Here is a 24,511-nt window from a genome sequence, read left to right as displayed (position 1 = left end):
ATCCAGTCAAACCTATTCCCCATAGTGAGAAATGAATGAGAGAAGGACATTGCCAGTTGAAGAGGACAAACCCCTCCAATGCCTGTGAAGCATCTTAGCATTATTATGAGTGAGTGTGCTGAGAAGCCTATATCTGATAATTCAATTGAATCCTAAAGAAGATCCTTCACTTAGTCAACCGTTATCCAAGTAGCAGTCAAATTATAGACAAACACCTAAAAAGAGTACATGGAATGCGTTTCTATAGAAACTTTTAATGCACTTTTAATGCCAATACAGAAGAGGTATTTTGTCGTTTCTGGTAATTATACAATTGCACGTGGTTTTGTATAAATCTGAGGTATTGAGGGAGTGAAATTTGTTCGTAATGTGCACCATAGAGTTCTTCGAAATGTCTTTTCACCCTTACCTGAATTCCTAATCGACTGGTATGGTGACCTTTGGAAAAACAAGCAAGATGAATCTTGTTGATCAGTTTCTGATCTAAGTAGGAGGAGCAAAAGCATATCATTGTTACTCAGTGAATGTCCTATTCTATGGGATGAGTGTGGAAGTAGTGATGTTTTCCTAAGGTTTTGGATGCCTAATTCCATGGTTTATCACCACACTCAATTTATTTGGCTATGCTTGAGATTATTGTTTTTGCTCAACTCTTTAGAAGAAGTGGCATAACATATGACCATATTGCTTGGTGTACTGAGAAACACAGCTCTGTCTCTTGAGGGAGTAGAAGGTAAAATTTGATTGGCTTTGTTGTGTTTAAATAATCACTATATTTATCTCCAATCTAAGAGAATGTTCTTCTCTCCTTGCCTTCTTATTTTTCAGAAAATCCCCGTTTACAAGATGCAGAAAAGGACTACTCATTACAGAATGTGGCAGTGCTTAAAATCTTGTCTACACCATACACTTACATAATTCTGATTAATTTAAAATTAATTGTTTATTACATTTACATTGCACACAGCGCATAACAGGTCTGCAAGTGCTGCATGCTTATTTGTTTATTTATTTGTTTTTAGAAGTTGGCTCTCTAGTTGGGAGAGGTTTGCACCTTGTCCAAGTAGGGACCACAATCCTAGTCAGGGTAAGTCAGATAAATGATCCTCTGCCAGCCCCCTGATAGCTTAGTACAGAGCAGTCAGGCTTAATTTAAGAGGCAATGTGCAAAGTATGTGTGCAACATATATTTACAGTAACACATTGAAATACGCCATAAAAAGACTCCACACCAGTTTAGAACAATAGAGCATATTTATCTGAGTAAAACAAGACCACAAATGACACAACTCCAACCAGTAGAATTTGAGATATTAATTTTTAAATATTAAATGTGAAAACAGTGCTTAGAAGTCGATAGCGGTAGAAAGGTTACTTGTGGTTGCGAGTGACCAGTGGAAATCCAAAATCTAGGCTGCTCAAAATGAAGCATAGGCTGGCTACAGAATCCATGCAGGGTCCGCTGAACAGTACCTTTGATGGAGCAATGTGTCAACGGTAAGGATACGATGTATCTATATTTCTGCAGCACTCGGGCAATGCTTTGCTTTTCGAAGTTTGTAACTGCAGAACCCATTTCTGAGTCAGAGGACTGGAGGGTGGTACCTCAGGCAAGGGTAGAACTCACAGATGAGTCCAACAGCACCAGGAGAGTTTCAAGCAGTCTTTGATGTCCCAGAGACAGGAGAAGATCAGAGGGCAGGCCAGAAAGTCCTTGGAGACTCTTGGGCTTAAGGGTGTAGAGAGCAAGTCCAGTACCTCTCTCTGCAGGACAGAAGAAGCAGACCAATACAGTAGATCAAACAACAAAGTGCCAGTCCCTCCTACAGCGCAGCACCCAGCAGCAGTCGGCCAATGCAACAATCCAGTTACAGAGTGGCAGTCCCTTCTGGCAGCACAGCAGTCCTTCCTGGCAGCGTGTCCTTGGTTCCAGTAGAGATCTGGTTTGGGGGGGTTTGGGATCCAGTATTTATACTTTGGCGTCCTGGTTCTGAAAGGGGGGAGAAACTTTCAGGCATTCCTTTGAAGTCCACAAAGTCCCTGTCCTGCCCTTCTTGGCTCCAGACATTCTAAAGGAGGTTATGCAGTCCTTGTGTGAGGAGAGGCACAGCCCTATTCAGGAGCAAGTGAGGCAGTGCTACGCTCCGCCTCCCCATCAAGCCAGTTAGTGGCCCATCAGTCTGGGGAGGGACATCAGGATACAAATGTCACACCCAAGCTCCCTTTGTGTGAGACTGTCTAGATGGAGTGTTCAAAGCCCAGCTGTCAACAATCCCAGATGTGTATTCAGAACAGGCAGAGGCACAATAGTAAGAAAATGCTTTCTAGAAGAGTAATTTGCAGACTTGCACTTTAAAATCCAACTTCACCATGAGTTGTGATTTTAAATTGTGAGTCCTGGAACACCAAGCTCCACATTTCTATTTTTTCCTAATTGGAACTTACACTGAAAAGATATTCTAAGGCACCTACAATGCTATTCTGTGGGAGAGATAGGCCCTGCAACAGTGAAAAACTAATATAAGCGTTTTTCACTACCTGGATATGTTAAACTTAAAGGTCCTACATTAGCGGTGACTTACGTCTAATAAAAAGGAAGGTTTGGGCCTGGCAAGTGGGTATACTTGTCAGGTCGAAATGGCAGTTTAAAACTGCACACACAGGCTTTCCAGTGAAAGGCTACTGTAGTGTGTGACACAATCAGTGCTGTAGTGCTAAGTATTTAAATTACGGGCCCTGGGCACATAGAGTGCACTTTACTAGGACTTGCAAGTAATATAAATATGTCAGTTGTTGATAAGCCAATGTTACCATGTTTTGGAGAACAGAGGACCTGCACTTTAACACGGGTCATCCGTGGTAAAGTGCCCCGTGTCCTAAAAACTGTAAAAATGAGTCAGAAAAACAGGATGAGGAAGGCAAAAACTCTGGGGATGAGCCTGCAGAAAGGGCCATTTCCAAAACGTATTTATTTATTAATATATTATTTATAGATAGCAGCAACAACATTTTGCAGAGAAATGTTGTTCAAAATTACTATAGCCAAATATTGCCCACTAGGCATACTGGCTGGGTGATATAATCCAAAGTGTGTGTGAGGTGTAGTGTGTAAATGTACTGTCTTTTTGTCAAAACAGAATACAAAATAATAATCTGGTACCTAGTTGTGTTCCATCAGCAAAAAGACATACCTGTTTCCGTATCCATATACTACCAATACTAAAGGTGTGATTCAGAGCTGGGCGTATAGGTTACTCCGTCACTAACGTGACAGATTTCCCATCCGCCGTACTACTATCTCCATAGGCTATAATACGGAAGACCGGATATCCGTGGAGTACCCCCCTCCACCAAACTCTAAATCAGCCCGTAAGTTTCTCCAAGATTTTGCATACTATGGTAAGCCCTGGGAGGGATAAGTCACAAAGATTTTTTGTTAACCTAATTGGAACTTATGTGTAAAAAAACTGATCTAAGGATGAAAAGTCACTATTCCTTATTCAGAAAATCAGGGAGAGCGTATATCTTTTTTACTCTGAACAATCCCTTCACTACTACTGTAGTGGAGCAATTCAACGGCCAGAGTTCCAAAAAGAAATGGAACTCATTGGTTGTCCAACAAAATAGTTGCTGAACAACCAAAAACTGATACATTAGTAGTTCAAAAATGTTAACTGCTTGTTATGGTGTGGTTATGTCACAGCTGGAATGTGGTAGGGAGTTCAAGCTCTTTGAATTTCTTGAGAAGGCAGTTGCTGGATGGGCGGAGGCTGAGGTGGATGTGCCTGTGCTCCTCAGGTTAATAAACTCTGTGCACCTTCAACTGACTGAGTATGCGTAACTTAACTAGGTCCTTTAAAACAAGAAGAGTTTTGCACCGAAACTCCAGCTCTCTTGAGATGGTCTCTATGGGATTATTTAGAAATATGGCCATTGAAAATGTGCTGCCACAGCATCCATTTATGAACCTCATAAGACTAAAGTGGTAAGACCTTCCTTCAACATACGTGTTTTTTATTGAGAGCAGCAAGTTGCCCGATAATTTAGACCTTTATTGTAAGGAAATGCCTCCTTGGCATGGTTACCCCCTGACTTTTTGCCTTTGCTGATGCTATGTTTTGAATTGAAAGTGTGCTGAGGCCTGCTAACCAGGCCCCAGCACCAGTGTTCCTTCCCTAACCTGTACTTTTGATTCCACAATTGGCACACCCTGGCACCCAGATAAGTCCCTTGTAACTGGTACCTCTGGTACCAAGGGCCCTGATGCCAGGGAAGGTCTCTAAGGGCTGCAGCATGTATTATGCCACCCTAGAGACCCCTCACCCAGCACAGACACACTGCTTACCAGCTTGTGTGTGCTAGTAAGAACAAAATGAGTAAGTCGACATGGCACTCCCCTCAGGGTGCCATGCCAGCCTCTCACTGCCTATGCAGTATAGGTAAGACACCCCTCTAGCAGGCCTTACAGCCCTAAGGCAGGGTGCACTATACCATGGGTGAGGGTACCAGTGCATGAGCACTGTGCCCCTACAGTGTCTAAGCAAAACCTTAGACATTGTAAGTGCAGGGTAGCCATAAGAGTATATGGTCTGGGAGTCTGTTTTACACGAACTCCACAGCACCATAATGGCTACACTGAAAACTGGGAAGTTTGGTATCAAACTTCTCAGCACAATAAATGCACACTGATGCCAGTGTACACTTTATTGTAAAATACACCACAGAGGGCACCTTAGAGGTGCCCCCTGAAACTTAACCGACTATCTGTGTAGGCTGACTGGTTCCAGCAGCCTGCCACACTAGAGACATGTTGCTGGCCCCATGTGGGGAGAGTGCCTTTGTCACTCTGAGGCCAGTAACAAAGCCTGCACTGGGTGGAGATGCTAACACCTCCCCCAGGCAGGAGCTGTAACACCTGGCGGTGAGCCTCAAAGGCTCACCCCTTTGTCACAGCACCGCAGGACACTCCAGCTAGTGGAGTTGCCCGCCCCCTCCGGCCCCGGCCCCCACTTTTGGCGGCAAGGCCGGAGAAAATAATGAGAATAACAAGGAGGAGTCACTGGCCAGTCAGGACAGCCCCTAAGGTGTCCTGAGCTGAGGTGACTCTAACTTTTAGAAATCCTCCATCTTGCAGATGGAGGATTCCCCCAATAGGATTAGGGATGTGACCCCCTCCCCTTGGGAGGAGGCACAAAGAGGGTGTACTCACCCTCAGGGCTAGTAGCCATTGGCTACTAACCCCCCAGACCTAAACACGCCCTTAAATATAGTATTTAAGGGCTCTCCCTGAACCTAGAATTTAGATTCCTGCAACAACAAGAAGAAGGACTGCCTAGCTGAAAACCCCTGCAGAGGAAGACCAGAAGACAACAACTGCCTTGGCTCCAGAAACTCACCGGCCTGTCTCCTGCCTTCCAAAGAACTCTGCTCCAGCGACGCCTTCCAAAGGGACCAGCGACCTCTGCATCCTCTGAGGACTGCCCTGCTTCGACGACGACAAGAAACTCCAGAGGACAGCGGACCTGCTCCAAAAAGACTGCAACTTTATCCAAAGGAGCAGCTTTAAAGAACCCTGCAATCTCCCCGCAAGAAGCGTGAGACTTGCAACACTGCACCCGGCGACACCGACTCGGCTGGTGGAGAACCAACACCTCAGGGAGGACCCCCGGACTACTCTACGACTGTGAGTACCAAAACCTGTCCCCCCTGAGCCCCCACAGCGCCGCCTGCAGAGGGAATCCCGAGGCTTCCCCTGACCGCGACTCTCTGAAACCTAAGTCCCGACGCCTGGAAAAGACCCTGCACCCGCAGCCCCCAGGACCTGAAGGACCGGACTTTCACTGCAGAAGTGACCCCCAGGAGTCCCTCTCCCTTGCCCAAGCGGAGGTTTCCCCGAGGAAGCCCCCCCCTTGCCTGCCTGCAGCACTGAAGAGATCCCTTGATCTCTCATTGACTTCCATTGCGAACCCGACGCTTGTTCTAACACTGCACCCGGCCGCCCCCGCGCCACTGAGGGTGAAATTTCTGTGTGGGCTTGTGTCCCCCCCGGTGCCCTACAAAACCCCCCTGGTCTGCCCTCCGAAGACGCGGGTACTTACCTGCTGGCAGACTGGAACCGGGGCACCCCCTTCTCTCCATTGAAGCCTATGCGTTTTGGGCACCACTTTGAACTCTGCACCTGACCGGCCCTGAGCTGCTGGTGTGGTAACTTTGGGGTTGCTCTGAACCCCCAACGGTGGGCTACCTTGGAACAAGAACTGAACCCTGTAAGTGTCTTACTTACCTGGTAAAACTAACAAAAACTTACCTCCCCCAGGAACTGTGAAAATTGCACTGTGTCCACTTTTAAAATAGCTATTTGTGAATAACTTGAAAAGTATACATGCAATTGAAATGATTCAAAGCTCCTAATGTACTTACCTGCAATACCTTTCAAACAAGATATTACATGTTAAATTTGAACCTGTGGTTCTTAAAATAAACTAAGAAAATATATTTTTCTATAACAAAACCTATTGGCTGGATTTGTCTCTGAGTGTGTGTACCTCATTTATTGTCTATGTGTATGTACAACAAATGCTTAACACTACTCCTTGGATAAGACTACTGCTCGACCACACTACCACAAAATAGAGCATTAGTATTATCTCTTTTTACCACTATTTTACCTCTAAGGGGAACCCTTGGACTCTGTGCATGCTATTCCTTACTTTGAAATAGCACATACAGAGCCAACTTCCTACATTTATCAAAAGCTACTGTTAGCTTCAACAATAGTTTTTTTCGAAGGCACGATTCTGAGTGAGGCATAATATGCTGTGATGTTTTAGCACAATTGGTAAGACCAATAGTCCCGGATGGCATGTTTACTTGGTGCACTTAATACCTCCTATTCCCTTTCCCTTATCTCAGAATGATGCATAACATATTGATTCGGTATTTATCGCACTAAAATCAGAATGTTTTGGATTTCTAATGGGCATTTTACCCGTATACATTTTCAGGACTTACTTCGTCAAACCTACTAAGGATACAAACTGTGTGGGTGCAGGCAGTACTACTAAACACAGAATTCCAATCCCTGTATGAACGCCTGAACTTAGAAGGAATCATCAAAATAGAACTAGTCAAAAATACAGAAAAATAAGGATTTGCCTGACCAATTTTCCACCAGTAGAAAACTCAGCAAGTTCAGATTAAATGCACTTTTTGCACTTTTATGTTTTTTTCCTATTTTCACATAGTTTTATGCGTGGCTTGACAGTGCAGCTGTTGCTAGACCTCATGCATTAAATAAAAAAAGGGTTTCTAGAATCACTTCTATTGGGGCTTTGGTGCCACCAAGCTGTAGGTTTCCTTGAGTACAGTATTTCATTGGGCGAGAGTTGTGTGCATCCTCTGAAAGTGTGTGTACTACGCTCGCTACTGTTGGCTGGTGGATGGTTTCCCCTCACCTAACATGGATGACATGTTCCATAATAATTATGCAGGAGGGACATGTAAAGGATATGTTCTCCATCATGCACTACAGTTGATTTCTCTTAAGAGATAAACTACGATGGCGTGTGCATGTCCATAGGTGCATGCATTTTAAGGTGTCCACCTGATGCTAATAATATTGGTGTCCTCAGTAACTTCAGTACTTGTGAAGCACCTCACAACTAATTGCATAGCTGGACATATTCTGACAGTTATTTGGAATCAGTTGGAAGCAGGAGTAACTCAGCCAATCCTTTCATGCTGCACAGAAATTTGAAGTGCTGATTAGCTGTGGTGTTTGCACTTGCCTCTTATCTCTTGTGAGAAATGTGTTTGTTAGTCGAGGTGGGTGTGAGCCCTGTTCAGGCAACAGCCACAATCCTGTGCAGATGCACAAACATCCACTAAATTGACCTGTGCTTAACCCTATGGTAGCTTGGCACATAAGCAGTCAAGCTTAACTTAGAGTCAATGTGTCAAGTATTTATGCAGCACAGCAAAACCAATAAGTGAAAACACAAAACAAAAAAATCCACACCAATTTAGAAAAATAGAGCAACATTCCCTAAATTACTTGACAGAAAAACAACAAAAATCCTATCAGTAGAACCGTAGTTATGCTATTTCAAAGATTTAAGGTAAGTAAAGCTCCTAAAAGCACAATGTGACATTTGTGGTTATATGGTACATGCAAGACCGTGTGAAAGTCACAAGTTCATGCTAACTGTGATAGAGCGTGGGCTGAATGCAGGGACCAGGTTAGTCCCATTGAAAAAGTTACCTTCTAAGTCCAGTGCGAAGAGGTCCTTTTGCAGTGGAGGAGGCCGCGAGGATCTAGGAAAGCTTCACGCATGGCTCACAAATGGCAGATCTTTAATTGCAGATAGTTATTGCTGTAGCATAAAGATCCTTTTGGATGTTGAAGACTGCCGTTGCTGGAGATACGCATTTATTCTCACATTGGGCTGTCGATGCTGTAGCACGAAGTGCAGGTCTTGCATTGCCAATCGTCGCTGGCAGTCGCTATAACGCAAAGAGTTGGGTTCACCGAACCTTCACATTGGTGGTTGGTGCAAGCAGCAAGGTCTTGGCTTGAACAGGCCTGTTCGTGGTCGCAAAGAGCTTAAAACTCAAGGATTTCTCCTTTTCTTCAAGGACAAACTCAACTGATGCCATGCCAAAAGTCCAGGACCTGGGGGAGGCACATCTTGGGATCAGGATCCCACTTCAGCAGAAGCCAGTAGGGCTCAGGCAGGTCCAGTGGCAGCAGCTCAGAAAGGCATTTGCAGAGAGGACTTTGGAGATTGTTGTGTCCCTGTAGCTCAGAGGAGGACAGTCAGCTGACCCGCGGAGTCACTTGAGACTGGGATGAAGCCTGCAAGTCCAGTCTTCCTTCTCAGAAAGCAGGGCAGGCCTCAGGTAGCAGGACAGCATGGTGTCCTTCTTCTGTAGTATCCACAGGAGTGTACTGAACAGTGTGTCTGAGGGTTGCCTTTTTATATCTGGGGCCCACTTTTCAGTGGGAGTAGCTACTGGAGTTTCCCCCTACAGAAGTGTCAGGAATTTCTGCCTCCCTGCCCCGGTCCTAGCCTAGGTTAGTGTGAAGTCCTTTGTGAGTGAGCTGAGTCAGAATCTTTGAATTGTGGGTGTGGTAGGTGACATCTCCATTCCCTCATCCTGCTACAGATGGCCCATTCTGCCAACACCCACATCCTCTATTGTGACACTGTCTGGGAGGAATACACAAAGGCCAACTGTCAACTACACATAATCATATGATCCAAGAACAGACTGCAGGCACCAAATCAGAAAAAGAAAATGCCAGCTTTTTTAAAGTGCCATTTTCATAACTGGCTAAAATCTGCCTTTACCATCAAAGAGGGCTTTAAATCACAATTCTTCAGACACTAAACATGACATTCCCACCTGCTCCCCGCAATAATTATCACTTATTAAAAGTAATAAGACAACCCAACGTTATTGTATGGGAGAGGTAGGTCTGCTAATAGTGACTTTTTCACTAGCAAGACATGTAAAACTTAAAAATACATGTCTGACCTTTTAAATACATTGCTCCCTGACCTATGGGTTGGTTAAGGCCTACCATAGGAGTGACTTATATATATTAGAAAGGAAGGTTTAGGCCTGGCGAAAGGTTTATCTAAGGCGAAAGATACGTCTATGTGGCAGTTTAAACCAGCACACACGGGCTGCAATGGCAGACCTGAGACATGTTTAAAAAGACTACTTAAGTAGGTGGCACAATACGACCTGCAGGCCCAGTAGTATCATGAGATTTACAGGTCCTGGGTGCATGTGGTCACACTGTATCAGGACTTAAAAGTCAATTAAATGTGTCAATTGATTGAAAGCCATTGTTGCCATGTTTAAAAGAGAGAGCGCAAGCACTTTAGCATTGGTTGGCAGTGGTAAAGTGTGCAGAGTCCTAAAGCCAACAAAAACACATTCAGCAAAACAGGAAGATTGGAGGCAAAAGGTTTGGGGCTGACCCTGCAGAGGGGGCCAAGTCCAAAACCTCTGGGATGTGTAAACACTGTCCTGGCCATGAGAGGTGTGTTAGTACAGGGTGAGTGGTGTGTAAATGTGCAGAGTGAGCAGGCATCATGAGTGATGTGTTAGTAGTGTGTGAATTCAGGGTGAGGGGTATGTGATGAATGTGAGTGCAGGGTAAAAGAGGTCTTGGTGTGGTTGCAGGTTGTCCGAGTGCCAGGTTATTGGTGAGCCCTGCATGATTACTGGGTATCTGTAATATCTGTATATTTTTCAGTTCATCAGCTCGCTCATGCCACTTCAGTTCAAAATATGCTCTGGTAATTTCCAGCGTTTTTCCCTCTGTAAATTTCAGCATCTATTATCATGCATAATTTAATCAGGGAAAATTGTGACGGTGTGGTGTGTGGTAACAGGAGTTAAAAGACATATTGGAATTTAACTGATCACTATTAGTAAGGGGTTCAGTGTAGTAGTGGGAGAGATTTTCCGTGCAGATTTGATTACAGCAATTGTGCTCTGCATAGATGGGGCGGTCAGCATTTCCTTTTTAGGTTGAGCATAGCAGCGCGTAAGCAATGCTTTTCTGACATGTTGGTATGTATCTGGGCTTTTAACCACGCCCACCGCACATCCACCACTATCACATGTTCATGGGCTTGACCTTCAAAAATCCTTTATTTTCATTGGTGAATGCTTTACCTTTGTCCCTCCTTGGGGCAGTTTAGTTACAGCCTTGGAAATCGCCTGTTACATGCCTAATTGCACTTTTGCCGATATGTTTGACTGCGAGCGAACTTCTTTTTCCTTTTGTGTGCTGCTTCATGCTGATGCCGGGCGCTTTGAATTGACTCGCTTATGTGAAACTGTATTACTTTTCATTTTCATTTTATGTAACAAGAAAAGTCCGGTTGGGAGTTTACAGCGCTAATAGCTCTAACTCGAGCAAATGCGAGACCCATTGCATTGCAAATGCTTGTAATGGATGATCGATCTTTTAGCAGCCATTGGTATATTAAATTCCTCAGTACGAGTGAAGTTGTGACCACCCCGCTTTGGCAGCTGAAGCGGGGATAGTGTTGACACTAGGAACATAAAATATTTATGAGCCAGTTCTGTTTGCAGACAAATGCGCTTATAGAAACAAAGTCAGGAAAACCTCCGACAGAGAGGAGAGAGAGGCAAAAGCAATCACAACAAAGGAAGCTTAGATGGACAAATGGATGAGAAAAAAAGGAGTAAAGAGAGGGTAGGGTGAAGAGAGAAAGAAGGACATATGAAAAGAAAAGAAGGAAGAAAGTGTTATTAAAAGGAATGGCAAAAATGATTAAAGATTGAAAGGATTGACAGGTGGAATGGTAAAAGAACATCTGCATAGATGACCGAATGAAAGAATGGAAGGATTAATGAAAGGTGGGATAAAAGAAAAGAAACCTAGATTGAAGGGTGAAATAATCGATTGGTGAATTGATATACAGAGTGTAACATAATAGATGGATGGATGAATGGTAGGAAGTATGAGTGGAAGGACAGATGAAGATTAATTACAAAAGGTAGATTGATTGAAAGATGTAGAAAGGACAGAGGGGTGGAAGCATATAAAGATAGAGGGGGTGGATGAAAGGCTTGAAGGATAAACAAAGGGGGCCTAAAGGGACCTCTTTTAGGATAGGTAGGGCTTAATTGTATTGCTCACTGTTGGAAACAGGGTTTCTGGTTGGCTGGGGTATGCACTTAAGCCAGGCAGAGCCCACCTACTCTAGTCAGGACGAGGGAGTTACACACGCAAAATAACCCCTGCTCACTCCCTTGGTACCTTGACAAGAGCAGCCAGGCTTATCCCAGAGACAATGTGTAAAGCGTTTGCACAAGATACTCAACACATGTGACACAAGAAATATTCCACAAAGGAAACACTAGTTATATAAAAATAAACTGTATTGTGTAAATCATCATTAGACTAAACTCAACATGTATCCGTAATACTCTGCTAATAAGCAGTTGTCAGAACATCACAAAGATTACTAATACTCTGCAAGAACAAGCAGTAGTCAGATAAACATACAGATTTCTGGTATTCTGCTACATAAGCAGCAGTCAGGTTGTCATTACCACAAAGAAAACACATGTCAGAATAAACATATCACCAGAGATGCTAAGACACCATCATGAATTGACAGAGCATGAAAGCATTCCTATTAGGCATATGTCAGAATAAACATACTAGACATCATCATCATTATACATAAATGGAAATATTCCCATCTGGTACATGTCAGACAACCCAGAATGCACCGGTCATCATGAACATATTGTCAGGAATGCCAAGACATCATCCTAAATGCATCTGCGCTTATATTATAGGCCGAAATAAACACAAATGATGGATGGAATGTGGAACCAATCAAACATTCACCCCCAGTCACAGATATGGGTTTAATCCATCAATTCTTTTGCTCACCGTGCCACCCCAGTTTGGACCCAGCCATATGCAAATCAGTCTTGACCCTGTTCCCCATGGGAACAGTCAAGTCCTCGCTGGAACGGAAACAAGCATTCTGGGACCAGTTTCACTGTATCACCCCTCATCAGCCAGGCTAGTTCGAAACCCATGGCGCAGTGAGCCCGGGACCCACGTCTGGGCATACCTGGCGCACTTATAGTGACAAAAGCAAATAAACACAAATGATGGTCGGAATGTGGAACCAATCAAACATTCACCCCCAGTCACAGATCTGGGTTTAATCCATCAATTCTTTTGCTATGCCACCAGATTCAAGATAGCCTGGTTGATGAAGGGTGATACCCTGAAACCTTTCCCAGGATGCTTTTTTCTGGTCCAGGGAGGACCTGGCCTGGCAGTTCGGGCTGGACTGTTCCCATGGGGAACAGGGTCAAGACTGATTTGCATATGGCTGGGTCCAAACTGTAATGGCATGGCAAGCAAAAAAACTGATGGATTAAACCCAGATCTGTGACTGGGGGTGAATGTTTGATTTGCTCTGCATTCCGTCCATCATCTGTTGTTTTTGCATATATTATAGGAGGGGCGGTAAATCCTGGACTCATACATGAAGCATAGGAGCTCCTATGCTCCTACTAGAGAGAATGCGGTATTCTGACGAGCACTATGGTCACAGAGGAGCTCACGCACTCCTACTATGAGTAATGCGGTATCAGAAGGACACCTGGACAGGCACAAGACCTCCTTGTCCATCCAGCTGGGATAGTATCCTGGAACCACATTGCTTTCATCACAAGGGCTCTCCCTCCTCCCCCAAGGTAACCTGTTACACCCTAAAAGCGAATCCCTGGTGCGGTGGCCCCATATTCTCGGACCCTCTTCCAGAGGCCAGCCCCACGCTCAGAGACCAATTGCCTCCTCACCGGACGGCCACCCAGTCAGCAGGGATCTCTTCATTCCTGCCCGACCAGCAGGCATCCTCCTCTGTGGTTATCGGCAGCAGCAGTGTCTTCACCAAGCAGTTTCTGCTTGTGCCCCGGTGGCACTTCCTGAAGCGCTTGACTGTGCTTCACAAGGGGGAGCTCCGTATGACCTCTCCAGCGAAGGGGGATCTTCACTCAAAGGGTCCCGGGCCGCTTTCTCACACCCAGGCCTGCAGAATTTCAAGACATCAGCTCTCCCCTATGCGCTGTCAGGAAAAGGAATGGAGCGCTTCTCATGTTCACGCCCAGAGGGACCACAGTGCTTCTGTGTTTCCCGTGCTTCCTCTGCGCTGGGAAAATGAATGGCAAAGCACCCCTCCTGCTCTGTGAGGAAAAGAAAATGCAGGGGAATAGGGGGTACATGACCCAGCCCCTGGATACAACAAATGGGGCACAGGGCTCCAGGATCCCAGAAAACAGGCCAGCAAAAGTTTTAGGGAGGCAGTGGTAGTCCCACTCAGTGACCTAGCAGGTCACAGGTCAACACAACAGCAGCAGTCCCAAGGCAGTTCCTAGTGAGTCCTTTCATCGGCATCCAGTGACGAGTTCATTCGAGTCTGAAAATGTGGGGGAAGACCCCCTGTACTTATACTCATTTTGCACAGCCACTACAAAAGGGGAGAAGGGGTTCCAACCAGTACTAACCGGTTCCAGGAATGTCCCCTTACTCCTCCAGCACTGGCTCCAGACATCAGTGGGGGGTAAACAAGCCCTTTGTGTGAGGCCAGGGCGCAGCCTTTACAGATGCAGGTGCCAGGGTCTACTTAAGGGGTGACTTATATATAGTAAAAGGGGAGTTCCTGGCCTGGCAAGTAAATTTAGATTCCAGGTTACTGTGGCAGTAAACTGCATATGCAGACTCTGCGGTAGCAGACCTGAGACAGGTTTGACTGGCTACTTCTGTGGGTGGCGCAAGCTGCGCTGCAGGCCCACTAGTAGCATTGAATTTACCGGCCCAGGGTATAGGGATACCACTGTACAAGCGACTTATAGGTAAATAAAACGAATGTATGATGGAACAACGAATGCTGAAACCACACATGCCTGAACAACACAGTCAGAACAACGACCACATTGTTACCACGAAAGCCTTTACGACGCATGCCTTTACAAAGATTTTTCATTGTAAAAGCATGCCTAGTAAAGCCATGTGTGGGAACGGCATGTGTGGTTCTAGCATGCGACCCCCCCACCTGTCCTAAGGCCCAGAAGTACCCCACCCCTAATACTACAACTACCCCGACCCCCAACCCTAAAACAAAACTACCCTGGATACCTCCTACCCACCCTGAGCCCTACAGCCTTCCCAAACCTCACATGCCCACCCTAAAAACAACCGACCCCACCACCCCACCCTAAAAACCAAACTACCCCAACCCCCCACCCCCAAAAACCAAACTATCCCGATCTCCCCAACCCCCACCCCAAAAACCAATCTACCCCGACCATCCCACCAAAAACCAGAGTACCACCCAAAAACACTAACTACCTCAACCCCACCCCCAAAAACAAAACTATCCTGATCCCCCACCCCAAAAACCAAACTACCCCAACCACCCAGACCCCACCCCCAAAAAACTTAATCTACCTGACCCCCAAAAACAAAACTACCCTTATCCCCCACCCTCACTCAATCTACCCTGAACCCACCACCAAAAACCAAACTACCCCACCCCCAAAAACATTAACTATCCAGACCCCCACACACCTCAACCCTCACCCTGCAAAAACAGTAACTACCCTGACTCCCACCCCTAAAAACAAAACTACCCTGATCCCCCACCCCACTCCAAAACCAAACTACCAGTCCACTACCCCTAAAAACCAAACTACCCTGACCACCCCACCCCCAAAAAACCAAACCACCCCGCATCCCCACCCCCAAAAACCAAACTACCCCGATCACCCTACCCCCAAAAAACAAACTACCCCGACCCCCCACCCCCAAAAAACAAACTACCCGGATCTCCCAACCTCAAAAAACAAACTACCCCGATCCCTAACCCCAAAACAACACTACCCTGCCCGCCCCTAAAAAATGAATTGCCCCAATCCCCTCACCCCAAAAAAACAGAATTACCCCGATCCCCCCACCCATAAAAGAAAAACTACCCCCATGTCCCCCACCCCAAGCCCTTAATCCACCCCACCCTTAAAAACCAGCCCCAGCCCCACTCACCCGCCCATGTCCTCTCCTGATGCTGATTCCCTTTTTCTCTGCCTTAACCACGCATGTGCATTGTTCAACACATGTGTGGTTAAGGCAGAGAAAAAGGAAGTCGTCCTTAATGCAACCATGGTTCCACTTGCCTTAACAACGTAGGTCGTTGTTCCGGAGTCGCTGTTCTGGATGTTCCACAAATGAAATGTGCTAATCACGTGTAAGCCAATCATACCAAGCTTAGAAGGGAGAGCACATGCACTTCAGCACTATTCAGCAGTGGCAAAGTGCCCAGAATCCTAACATCAACAAAAAGGGTCAGAACAAATAAGAGGAGAAAGGCAAACGGTTTGGGAATGACCTTGTAAAAAGGGCCAGGTCCAACACTCACCCGATGGCATTTGAGATATGGATCAAAGTGAGGGTATTTTAATTTTCTGACTACTTCCTTGCTTAAGGAGTATGGCACCATTTTAAGTATCAATATCAGCGAAACTGTCCTCAAGGACATGACACAGAATGAATCTTATTCCACTTTTCCGTTTCACAAAAATCTCCTTTGGGCAAAAGAGTACATTAAAAGAACATAACATCTTAGGAATTCATTCTGTTTGATAGATTCTAAGTCTGTAGTCTTAGATTTCTTTGACAGGGCTAATGGGAGAGGTGTTTGAAACATAATAAATTTATTCTTTCATTTTATCTTTTCGTTACAGGGAATTCTACATTTTTGGATGACCACGGTCCCTTTTCACCAAAGGTAGGATACTTATTTCATAAGCTTATTGTTAATTTTATTATAGAAAACGTGCAGATTTTGTTTTCAATGCCTCCGTGTGATGTGTTTTGCAGGAAGTCAATATCTTTCCATGCTGCTCATTCTTCCAAATTCCAGTACAATATGGGTTCCTGCTCTTTACGGGTCGGATTACAAAATTCTGAGAACAGTTTCTTACATTTTGGCTATTCCATGATAGGAAGACGTCTACCAAAATCATTGTGAATACGCAGAAACCAACGTGTTTGTGAATGTTTCTCTTGTCTTTGCTGGGCTTCTGTCCCTCCTGTCGCATACCCTTTCCACCATCTAACTCTAAGCTTATGTTAGCGCCTACATTACACGGTTGTAAGTTCACTTGATTTTTTGAAGATAATGTGGATCAGGATATTGACTCTGGAGTCACAAATGGCTTTTATTGACATTTCAATTACACTAGTAAGCTCAAAATTGTTTCTGAATTGGGCTGTCGAAGAAAAATGTAAAAAAATGCAAAAGTATTTTTTTTAAAACGGGTCCGACAGTCTGAGTGTCGTACCCGTTTTTTAAAATAATGTAGCTTTTCTTTACAGTTTTTAAACATTTTTTATTCCGTGTATAGCAAAAACCATACAGCAATTACAGACGTAATTATGAATGTTAATAATTTTTTTAATACATTTTTAACAAACTCCTTTGTTCAACACACATTTGTGGCAATTGGAATAGAGACAATATTAAGTCCATTGTATCATCTAGTATGCCTGTGTGATAGTATGGCATATATGACAACATTTTAGAAGAGGGACATTTAAAAAAGTAAGCAGGACAATTTATTTCCTCCGTTAACGTCTGTTGAATCTGAGGTAATTTTTCTGAATCAGATCCATTGGCATGTATGGTGTGATAGAATATGATAACAGGACGTATATGTGCTTAATTAGATCAGGCATGTGCTGGTGTCAGGGTGAGTCTCTTACTCGGGGTTGGCACCCCGTTCTCAGCCAATGTATGTGGAATGATGGACCCTATCTGTCAAATACCCTAGAGTATCCCCCTACCCCCCAAATATTGTCATGGTTTTCAGGATAATTTACAAAGTTGACATGATTTTAGCTGTCAATCTACTTATTCTTTCATACATATCCAATAATACATTTAAAGTTAGTGACACATGAGCAAAGTCTTAATATACATTGCACCTCATACCCAGATGAAAACAAAAAATGAAGATCAAACGAATCCAATCAATTTCCGACTTACTTGGCAGTAGAATTACGAGGACGACAGAGGCCCTCATTACCAGTCCCTTATTTGAATCGGAGTGGTATATACTGGAAGGATATCACCCCTCCTGATTCTGAGTGGTCTGCTGTTCTGGATGAGGGCACATGTGGCCCGTGTTTTCATGTGTAAAAATTCGCCTGGCTAAACCACGTAACCGACCCTCCGGCATTTTCCACCAGTATGAAGCAGCTGAAAAATGTCAGTAATAAATATACCAGATGGAGAAACACATGCAGGCAAGGATCAATTAATTTAAGATTCCACATGTAATTCCCTGTACTGGAAACCCTCATCTCATAATGTCCCGATTCAGGAGAGGAGGTTCTACCTGGAATCGTTAACTTTGATCCCAAAATCCCCTCCTTGATTTCCAGGCTATTTATAATGGGACCCATAATGGTGCTGTATTCTGAACTGAGTGAATCATTGACATTATTACACTCACAGTACACATGAAATGGGCAGCTTGTGGCTGTGGTCTTCAAACTATTTAATGCCAGGCCCACCTGTCGAAAAAAAAAAATCATCACCCCTCAACATTTTACACAATTACTGTATTAAACTGGCACAGTTTAAATAGGTCTAGACTTATTTAAGAGTTGCAGTTCGGTTCTGTTACCGATTTAAAATTGCAATCAAATATATGATTGTGATGATTGTGAAACATATTATTCTGATCAGGCAGGGGTTAATAACGTGGATGTATCCACAGTGTGATTAATAGAAATGGGGGTGAAGGGTTTGAAGAATATTTAAAATCCCCTCCCTTTTCACACCTTCTCCCAGCTAGAATATACATGACAACATATGTTATTGTTGGCCCATAACAGGGTGACTCACAGCCACTCAATAAAACAAAACACAGCTATCGGTATAATGCTCCCTTTGGCCAGAGCCTGGCACTCTCCCCACGCCCCCTGGGATCACTCGAGGCCCCCCTAGGGGGGCCGCTCCCCAGTTTCAAGATCCCTGTTGTAGACTGATGCTAAAAGCAACACTAAGTTTTCTTGGTCTTTTTTTATACAGGACATGAATATTAGTGTCTAAAAGGCTTAGAAAGTTCTAGAATATGTAAAATGAAGTGATATCAGTAGCAGAGGTATTTGTGCTTGTGTATCAAATGGCCTGATTAGTACACTGCAAAATGTGTTTAGGCACCAGTGAGACGCCCACCACTCGTGTTGTGTTTCACAAAGTACCACCCGTAACCAATCCTTATGTCTGCCTCTCAGACATATAAAGTCATGAGCTGAGCACCCCAAACTTTGGGGACTCCCTGCACCACTTGTGTGTGTGTTTGTATCTGAGTAACAAAAAAGATTGCAGTCTGTCAGGTCGAACATTTGGCCTAATACTTCTAAAGAGAGACTTTTTTAAGGCACATGTAGTAAAACAGAGAACAGGAAATGCTATCCTACTACTTCCTGTCCAGTAGGAGTTATAAAGGAAGCAATTTAACTAACAGATGAGGGGTTACATACATGCAGGGAAAAAATCACTTTCAGCGGATCTTGTGAGCACTGTAAAGTCACTCTGAGGTGCACCTGTGAGGCCATAACCAGCGTCCTCTCACGATTGGCTATGCTATGGTAACAACAAGGGATCTGACCTTCGCATTGTAATAATAAATGATCAATGCACGTTTATTGTCACGTTTCTCAATCCACGTATTATATTTTACCATTTGTGTTTTCGGTGGCAGTGCATAGACAATATTCATCACATAGCTCTGAAGGCCCAATAACTTAGCTTTCATCTATTTGCTATAGGAGCACCCAAAAAAGCAGATCCTGGGCCAGAGAAAATCCCCAGCATTCTGTTTGTCCGAAGTCTCTATCTGGTCCCCATATAGCTTTTAACCTGAGAATGCCATAAGGGAGGGAGGGGATGTACATGAAACATGGCCGGGACAGGACAGAACCTATAGACAAGGGGGAGTAGAATCCTCCTAAACGTGGAAAATCCCAGACCCATTTCGATGCACTAATGAAGATACAAGCAGATTGTTGCTATAATGCAGCAAACTCCAGAAGAAAGAAAATAACCATAGGTGCAATGTTTAAGAATTCCAGGAACTCAAGCCACAATAATAATTTATTAGCAGGACAGGCCCTGACACATTGTTTTTCTTAGCTGGACCTTTCCGAAGCTGAATTCGGAACCATTCAACCATCCCGGCTGTTGAGTGTGAGTCACACTTAAGGCTGTAATTACAAGCCACTGCAATAAACATATAACGTGTTTCATTACTAAAAACAGCTCCCCTTTGTTTAAAATGTACGTTTGTCATTTATGTCATCTACTCGATAATATGCAAAAAAAAGTCTGTTATTGGCAATATACAAAATACCTTTTTCCATTTTTATAGTAGCGAGAATATTATTGTTTTGGTATAGCTCTCCTGTAATCTGACGGTTGGGACTTGTTCCATTCTTTACAGGTCCAGGTTATGCGAAGCAACGAGAGGATCCTATGACTGTGGGTTAGTGCTGTACCAAATTATTATTAAATAAAGGAGTGTTTTACTCGTGGTTCGAAAGCATGGGTCCTTAAGCCATTACCAGGTCTTTTCTATGGACCATCAGGCCTAAGAGTGAAGGCATGGATGCTGGTTAAAGGAAATGCTCATGTGGCCAGAGAATGGGCCTCAGCAATAATTGGACTCATAACCAGTTGAGGTGTGACAGAAACAGAGTCCCCTAGGACAGGCTTTTATATAGATTTTTGTTGTTGCCCAAGCGGTCGCTCTTCCTTGTGCTTATAGACATGGAGGGTATGTTTGATCATATTGACTGTGACCATTTGTGGGAAGCTACAGAGTAAATTATTTCCAAAGACTATCTAGTGTCTGATACTAGGTGTTGCATACTGATAATTTCAACGAAGTTAAGTGGGGAGTGCATGAGAATGTACTCAGTGGGATCCAAGTTCACAGGGAGTCTGCTGTCATAATCCCATACTGTTCATCCTGTTCAGCAGTGGCATTACACATGAACTAGGGATTGTACTGGGAACACAAAGCAGACTTAAAAATATTTAAAATCTGTCCTTAATTGCACAAAAGGTAGTTTTCAAGTGAACTGCTGCCTGCCTCTCCCCCCATGATAGCCTGAGAAAGTTAGCTCCTAAATAATATCTTGGTTAAACTAGGGCTCAATAGTACCTCAACTAATCAGTTTTGAAACACACTGGCCAAAAACTGTAGGGTTTACTGGCAGTTCCGATTGTCCACCGATGAAATATTTCAATATCCATCTAGTATGTTAAATAAGTGGGTCCATCCCCTGTGAAAACTTGAGCGTTGCTTGTAAATCGCTACAGCAAATATGGCTGAGCAACCAAGTCAAGATACTCTGTCTTCTTGCAGGAGGTTCGGGCATATTGCTTAGGGAAAAATCCATCCCATTGTGCATTTCACAGCACAATTCTAAGACAAACTAGCAGTTTTACAAGTGGTACTGAAGAGCTTGTCATGAAATATCCCAATATTGTCTTTGTGCGCTAAAGAAGAATGAACCTCCCCAGAGATCTAGGATGGAGACTTTTCACCAACCACATGCACCGCCCGAGTGTTTGATAAATATTGGAAGTACAATGATAAATCTTGTCTTTTTTCCCCTACAATTTGCCAGAAAGCCCTTCGATTTTCCAGGCAGTTAAAAATGTGGGCATCTAGTTTGATATGGTCTTGTATAATTTTTCAAGATATTCCAAATTTCTAACATTGCTTCTGTCCTTTCATCATCACATTCTGTCTGGGTGTCCCCCCTACTATTGAGTCCAGAATATCAAGAGATGTAAAAGTTGTGGACAAAATATTGAATCCAAATGATCAAAAGTTACGCATGGATTTTCTATACCTAACTCTGCATACATTTTCCTTGACAATCTCTATATCTTCAGGGTACGTAGATATGGAGTTAGGAATAATAAATCTATACCTCACTATGTGCACTTAGTTTTTGATATTTTGTTCCTCATTATTCTCTCCACAATTTTATATGTCGATATGCTAGGGGTCGATATTCAGTAGTATAACCCCTATCTTTTCCAATTTTTGGTACAGTAATTTAGTATCCTCTTGAATCACTGTACCATGAGCATGTACCGTAGGTCCAGGATATAGAGGGGCAGATTTTAAGAAAGTGGCGCTTCACCCAGTACAGTGCCACTTTCCTTGCACCCCTTAGCACCCCCCAACCGCCACCATGTGGTCAACTTATCTAAAATACGGCGCACCATGGTGCAGGATAGGGGGAATAGCATCAACATTTTTGACGCTATTGATGTACTTTTTAGGGTTAGTGCCAAGATGTTGGTGCTTACCCTGAACAGTCATAGGGGACCATTGTAAACAGTGGTGTGTCCCCTTTTAACAGGTTGTAAGGAAATGCCTCCTTGGCATGGTTGCCCCCTGACTTTTTGCCTTTGCTGATGCTATGTTTACAATTGTAAGTGTGCTGAGGCCTGCTAACCAGGCCCCAGCACCAGTGTTCTTTCCCTAACCTGTACTTTTGTATCCACAATTGGCAGACCCTGGCATCCAGATAAGTCCCTTGTAACTGGTACTTCTAGTACCAAGGGCCCTGATGCCAAGGAAGGTCTCTAAGGGCTGCAGCATGTCTTATGCCACCCTGGAGACCTCTCACTCAGCACAGACACACTGCTTGCCAGCTTGTGTGTGCTAGTGAGGACAAAACGAGTAAGTCGACATGGCACTCCCCTCAGGGTGCCATGCCAGCCTCTCACTGCCTATGCAGTATAGGTAAGACACCCCTCTAGCAGGCCTTACAGCCCTAAGGCAGGGTGCACTATACCATAGGTGAGGGTACCAGTGCATGAGCATGGTACCCCTACAGTGTCTAAACAAAACCTTAGACATTGTAAGTGCAGGGTAGCCATAAGAGTATATGGTCTGGGAGTCTGTCAAACACGAACTCCACAGCACCATAATGGCTACACTGAAAACTGGGAAGTTTGGTATCAAACTTCTCAGCACAATAAATGCACACTGATGCCAGTGTACATTTTATTGTAAAATACACCACAGAGGGCACCTTAGAGGTGCCCCCTGAAACTTAACCGACTGTCTGTGTAGGCTGACTAGTTCCAGCAGCCTGCCACACCAGAGACATGTTGCTGGCCCCATGGGGAGAGTGCCTTTGTCACTCTGAGGCCAGTAACAAAGCCTGCACTGGGTGGAGATGCTAACACCTCCCCCAGGCAGGAGCTGTGACACCTGGCGGTGAGCCTCAAAGGCTCACCCCTTTGTCACAGCCCAGCAGGGCACTCCAGCTTAGTGGAGTTGCCCGCCCCCTCCGGCCACGGCCCCCACTTTTGGCGGCAAGGCTGGAGGGAACAAAGAAAGCAACAAGGAGGAGTCACTGGCCAGTCAGGACAGCCCCTAAGGTGTCCTGAGCTGAGGTGACTCTGACTTTTAGAAATCCTCCATCTTGCAGATGGAGGATTCCCCCAATAGGGTTAGGATTGTGACCCCCTCCCCTTGGGAGGAGGCACAAAGAGGGTGTACCCACCCTCAGGGCTAGTAGCCATTGGCTACTAACCCCCCAGACCTAAACACGCCCTTAAATTTAGTATTTAAGGGCTACCCTGAACCCTAGAAAATTAGATTCCTGCAACTACAAGAAGAAGGACTGCCTAGCTGAAAACCCCTGCAGAGGAAGACCAGAAGACGACAACTGCCTTGGCTCCAGAAACTCACCGGCCTGTCTCCTGCCTTCCAAAGATCCTGCTCCAGCGACGCCTTCCAAAGGGACCAGCGACCTCGACATCCTCTGAGGACTGCCCCTGCTTCGAAAAGACAAGAAACTCCAGAGGACAGCGGACCTGCTCCAAGAAAGGCTGCAACTTTGTTTCCAGCAGCCTTGAAAGAACCCTGCAAGCTCCCCGCAAGAAGCGTGAGACTTGCAACACTGCACCCGGCGACCCCGACTCGGCTGGTGGAGATCCAACACCTCAGGAGGGACCCCAGGACTACTCTGATACTGTGAGTACCAAAACCTGTCCCCCCTGAGCCCCCACAGCGCCGCCTGCAGAGGGAATCCCGAGGCTTCCCCTGACCGCGACTCTTTGAATCCAAAGTCCCGACGCCTGGGAGAGACCCTGCACCCGCAGCCCCCAGGACCTGAAGGACCGGACTTTCACTGGAGAAGTGACCCCCAGGAGTCCCTCTCCCTTGCCCAAGTGGAGGTTTCCCCGAGGAACCCCCCCCTTGCCTGCCTGCAGCGCTGAAGAGATCCCGAGATCTCTCATAGACTAACATTGCGAACCCGACGCCTGTTTCTACACTGCACCCGGCCGCCCCCGCGCTGCTGAGGGTGAAATTTCTGTGTGGGCTTGTGTCCCCCCCGGTGCCCTACAAAACCCCCCTGGTCTGCCCTCCGAAGACGCGGGTACTTACCTGCAAGCAGACCGGAACCGGGGCACCCCCTTCTCTCCATTCTAGCCTATGTGTTTTGGGCACCACGTTGAACTCTGCACCTGACCGGCCCTGAGCTGCTGGTGTGGTGACTTTGGGGTTGCTCTGAACCCCCAACGGTGGGCTACCTTGGACCAAGAACTGAACCCTGTAAGTGTCTTACTTACCTGGTAAAACTAACAAAAACTTACCTCCCCCAGGAACTGTGAAAATTGCACTGTGTCCACTTTTAAAACAGCTATTTGTCAATAACTCGAAAAGTATACATGCAATTTTTATGATTTGAAGTTCCTAAAGTACTTACCTGCAATACCTTTCGAATGAGATATTACATGTAGAATTTGAACCTGTGGTTCTTAAAATAAACTAAGAAAAGATATTTTTCTATACAAAAACCTATTGGCTGTATTTGTCTCTGAGTGTGTGTACC

General features: G+C 44.9%; 1 protein-coding gene across 1 annotated transcript in view; it reads left to right on the top strand.

Annotated features, from left to right (window-relative positions):
* The window catches only part of UST (uronyl 2-sulfotransferase), an 813,325-nt gene that overhangs the window by 344,782 nt on the left and 444,032 nt on the right, over positions 1-24,511 (top strand). The window contains exon 2 of the mRNA XM_069235183.1: positions 16,315-16,358. Coding sequence (XP_069091284.1) covers positions 16,315-16,358 — 44 coding nt within the window. The remainder of the gene's footprint in view (positions 1-16,314; positions 16,359-24,511) is intronic.

Source organism: Pleurodeles waltl, chromosome 5 (assembly GCF_031143425.1).
Source record: "Pleurodeles waltl isolate 20211129_DDA chromosome 5, aPleWal1.hap1.20221129, whole genome shotgun sequence".
NCBI lineage: Eukaryota > Metazoa > Chordata > Amphibia > Caudata > Salamandridae > Pleurodeles > Pleurodeles waltl.
Note: the sequence above shows the minus strand (reverse complement) of the source record. Positions and strands in the feature narration are given on the sequence as shown.